This window comes from Hippocampus comes, unplaced genomic scaffold (assembly GCF_001891065.2).
Source record: "Hippocampus comes isolate QL1 unplaced genomic scaffold, H_comes_QL1_v1.1 scaffold17, whole genome shotgun sequence".
Lineage (NCBI taxonomy): Eukaryota > Metazoa > Chordata > Actinopteri > Syngnathiformes > Syngnathidae > Hippocampus > Hippocampus comes.
The window spans coordinates 757,972-761,049 of record NW_017805002.1 but is presented as its reverse complement, the minus strand read 5'-3'; the positions used below and the strand labels follow the sequence as shown (position 1 = coordinate 761,049).

The 3,078-nt window shown below is 44.4% G+C and overlaps 1 protein-coding gene across 1 annotated transcript; it reads left to right on the top strand.

The window, feature by feature from the left end:
• The first annotated feature begins 300 nt into the window (after positions 1-300).
• Positions 301-3,078, top strand: foxl3 (forkhead box L3). Its single transcript, XM_019856375.1, has 3 exons — positions 301-785; positions 1,531-1,699; positions 1,775-3,078. The coding sequence occupies exons 1-3, from the start codon at positions 679-681 to the stop codon at positions 2,216-2,218; spliced, it is 720 nt and encodes a 239-aa protein (XP_019711934.1). The 5' UTR covers positions 301-678; the 3' UTR covers positions 2,219-3,078.

Sequence of the window (3,078 nt, the reverse complement as noted above, 5' to 3'; positions counted from 1 at the left end):
CTATAAAGAGAAGCAAAATAAAACATAAAAGCAGCATGCAAGAGCGACGGACCACCCAGAACCTTCTTGGATGTGACTCACGGGAGTGTTTTTCTTCCCCCTCAGATAAGCTGGTTGCTACTGTGAGACAGTCTGGGCTGATTAACTGCATAGTACCACCATCAATGTACTCCGGGAGAAAAATTAAGAAATGATGATGGACGATGCAAAGCGTTGGGGAGTTTTTCCATCTAAAATCTGCTTTAAGAGGTTGAGGTCAGGGCTCGGTCAAGTTCTTCCAAACCAAACCTATCAAACCTCCGAAGTACTTCATTTCAAATAGTAATATGAAATATAATAATGCATTGTTAGATCACCGACGTCCATGGGGGAGGTAACGGACACCCAAAGAATCCACATTCTCCTCTTGCACCAAATCCAATTGACAATCATGGAAACTTAAAAAGAGCGGACGCCGTCTGGGGCAAGACGGAGGGGAGGAGGGGGGATGTTGAGGATGTTGGAGGGAGGGTGGGGTGGGGGGCTCTGGAGGAAGAGGAGGCCGCCACCAGGAGAGCTCCCAGTGGACGTCGGCTGGCTGAGCAGAGCAGCAGGAGAACGACGGCAAGGTGTTGCTGCGGGAGACACACACACATTTTTTTGGGGAGGGGGGGAAAAAAATATCACATAAGTGCAGACATGTTTGACACTTCTCACTATCCCTTCAACTGTTTCAACTATGATGGAGACGCGTACGCATCTTGTAGCACGGACCAGGAGAAGAAAATGTGTCGGCCCGCCTACAGGTAGGAAAGAGCCAAACTTTGCTGTTTCTTTTCCATTTTTTTAAAATTCCATTTTGAGGCAAAAAAATATCTTGAGGCGTTTTGATGGCAGCGTACTAATGGCCAGTCTTAGTGTTCAACTTTGTGACAAAACAGGCTTTCGGTTGTTTATCAAGCAAGCAGCCATTATTACAAAATTCCAATTATTCCGAAAAATACATAACACTCAATATTCATGAGTCACATGAATGTGCATTGTTAAAAATATGTATTAAGTATACCAGAAATGAATTGACAGCTTTGTTATAATTGTGAGTAAATAAGATTTAAACTAACGAGTTATTTTCTCGAGGTAAGCACATTTGAAAACTTCAGTTTCGTTTCAATGATTTTATAAACACATCTGAAAATAGCATCATTGAAATACATTTTGCATTACGGTAACTTTTTAATAGGGATTCTGAATTAGTTTTTTTTCCTTTTAACTTTGTACTTCTACGTATTTCACTCGTTCAGATGACACATATGTATATATATATATATATATATATATATATTAGTATTTCGTATTTATCACACCCGAAATGAATTCAGTATATTTTAGGGTCATTTCAATTTAATTATGAATATACTGTAAATATATATATATATATATATATATATATATATATATATATACATACACACACACACACACACACACAGTTGAAATCTTGATCCACTTGCCTAATTGACACGCGTGTATGCGCCCGCGTGTTCACGTCAGCTACATCGCCCTGATCGCCATGGCGATCCAGCAGAGCCCCGAGCAGAGGGTGACGCTGTCGGGCATTTATGAGTTCATCATGAGAAGGTTCCCTTACTACCGCTCCAACCAGCGGGCCTGGCAGAACTCCATCAGGCATAACCTGTCGCTCAACAGCTGCTTCATCAAGGTGGCCACGCAAGTAAGATTTCATTCATGACGAAACATTTTGGGAGATTTAAAGGATCTCACTGTCACGTCGCAGGTTCCCAGGACGGAGGGAAACGAGAAGGGAAAAGGAAACTTTTGGACTTTTGCCACAGGATGCGAATCCATGCTTGACCTCTTTGAAAACGGAAACTTCCGACGGCGCAGGCGCAGACGCAACATGAAAATCGGCCTCCGCGACACGGGAGAGGCTCCGCCCCGGCCTGCCGAGAGCCCCGGCAAACAGCGCGCGGCTGCGGTCCGCCCTCCCGAGGCGGACCCTGACCTTTGCCCTTTGAACCCCGGCAGGCCTCGGCCACGCCCCGTGCCAAACCCCCTCGCCCCGAAACCGGAGTCGGAGATCAAGTTCAGCATTGACTACATCCTGTCGACCCCGGACCCGCCCGCACCTGGGGTCAGACCCTCGCATGTTGGCCCAGCAGGACCACCCGTACACGTTCTGGAGCCTCAACACCTGAACCTGCAATTCTGGGCCCTGTGAGGGTGTGTGTGTGTGTGTGTGGGGGGGGGGGGATTCTGGATCAAACTGTGAGGATTATTTTTTTCTTCCAAAGACGATAGTCATTGTATTGACTTTAAACTCTAATTAAATGAGAAACAAAGTAGAAAGGTACAGTACAACGTTATGGCTTCTAACGCAGAGAGAGAAAAAAAAAAAAAGAACAATATCGGATTTAAATATACGGCATGCACAGATAGGATAGACAATAGTGTCCCGTATACATATACACGAGCTAAAATACAGAATTTTTTTGTTGGTTGGACGATGTTAAAATCGGAAACATTTCATTGAACCAAAGCTCAGGATTAGCATGTAGGCGGCCTGTTACGCCCACACCGGCGACGCGCCCCAGCCCACTGCCTAAATTCTTTCTTTGTCGCTGACCTTTGGAAATCCTGATTGACTGACACTTAAATTCTAATCCACTTGCTCCTTATTATAACACATTATATGCACCTTCTTGCTAATGAAAAAACAAAAAAACAAAACAGGTCTGGCAAACACATATTTCCTGTGTGAGGGAGATCAATCATACTTGTGCGGCGCTGAAGGGACATTTTTCAATTTAACCTTTATATAATGTGTTGACTACATCGGGGAACACACTTAACATGAGTGGCATTTAATATAGCATAACACTTGCAAGGTGAGGCCCAGATGTGACCCTATTTAAATAGTGAGAGGGGGTCTGGGTAGCGGCTGAGCTTGAACAACGTCGCCCCCCCCCCCCGACTTCCTTTATACACACACCTACAAACCCCCAATGCGATTCTAATTAAACACTTTATGCCTCCTTTGCAAATGCCCCTCATCGATCCGCGCAATTTATTTATTTTTTT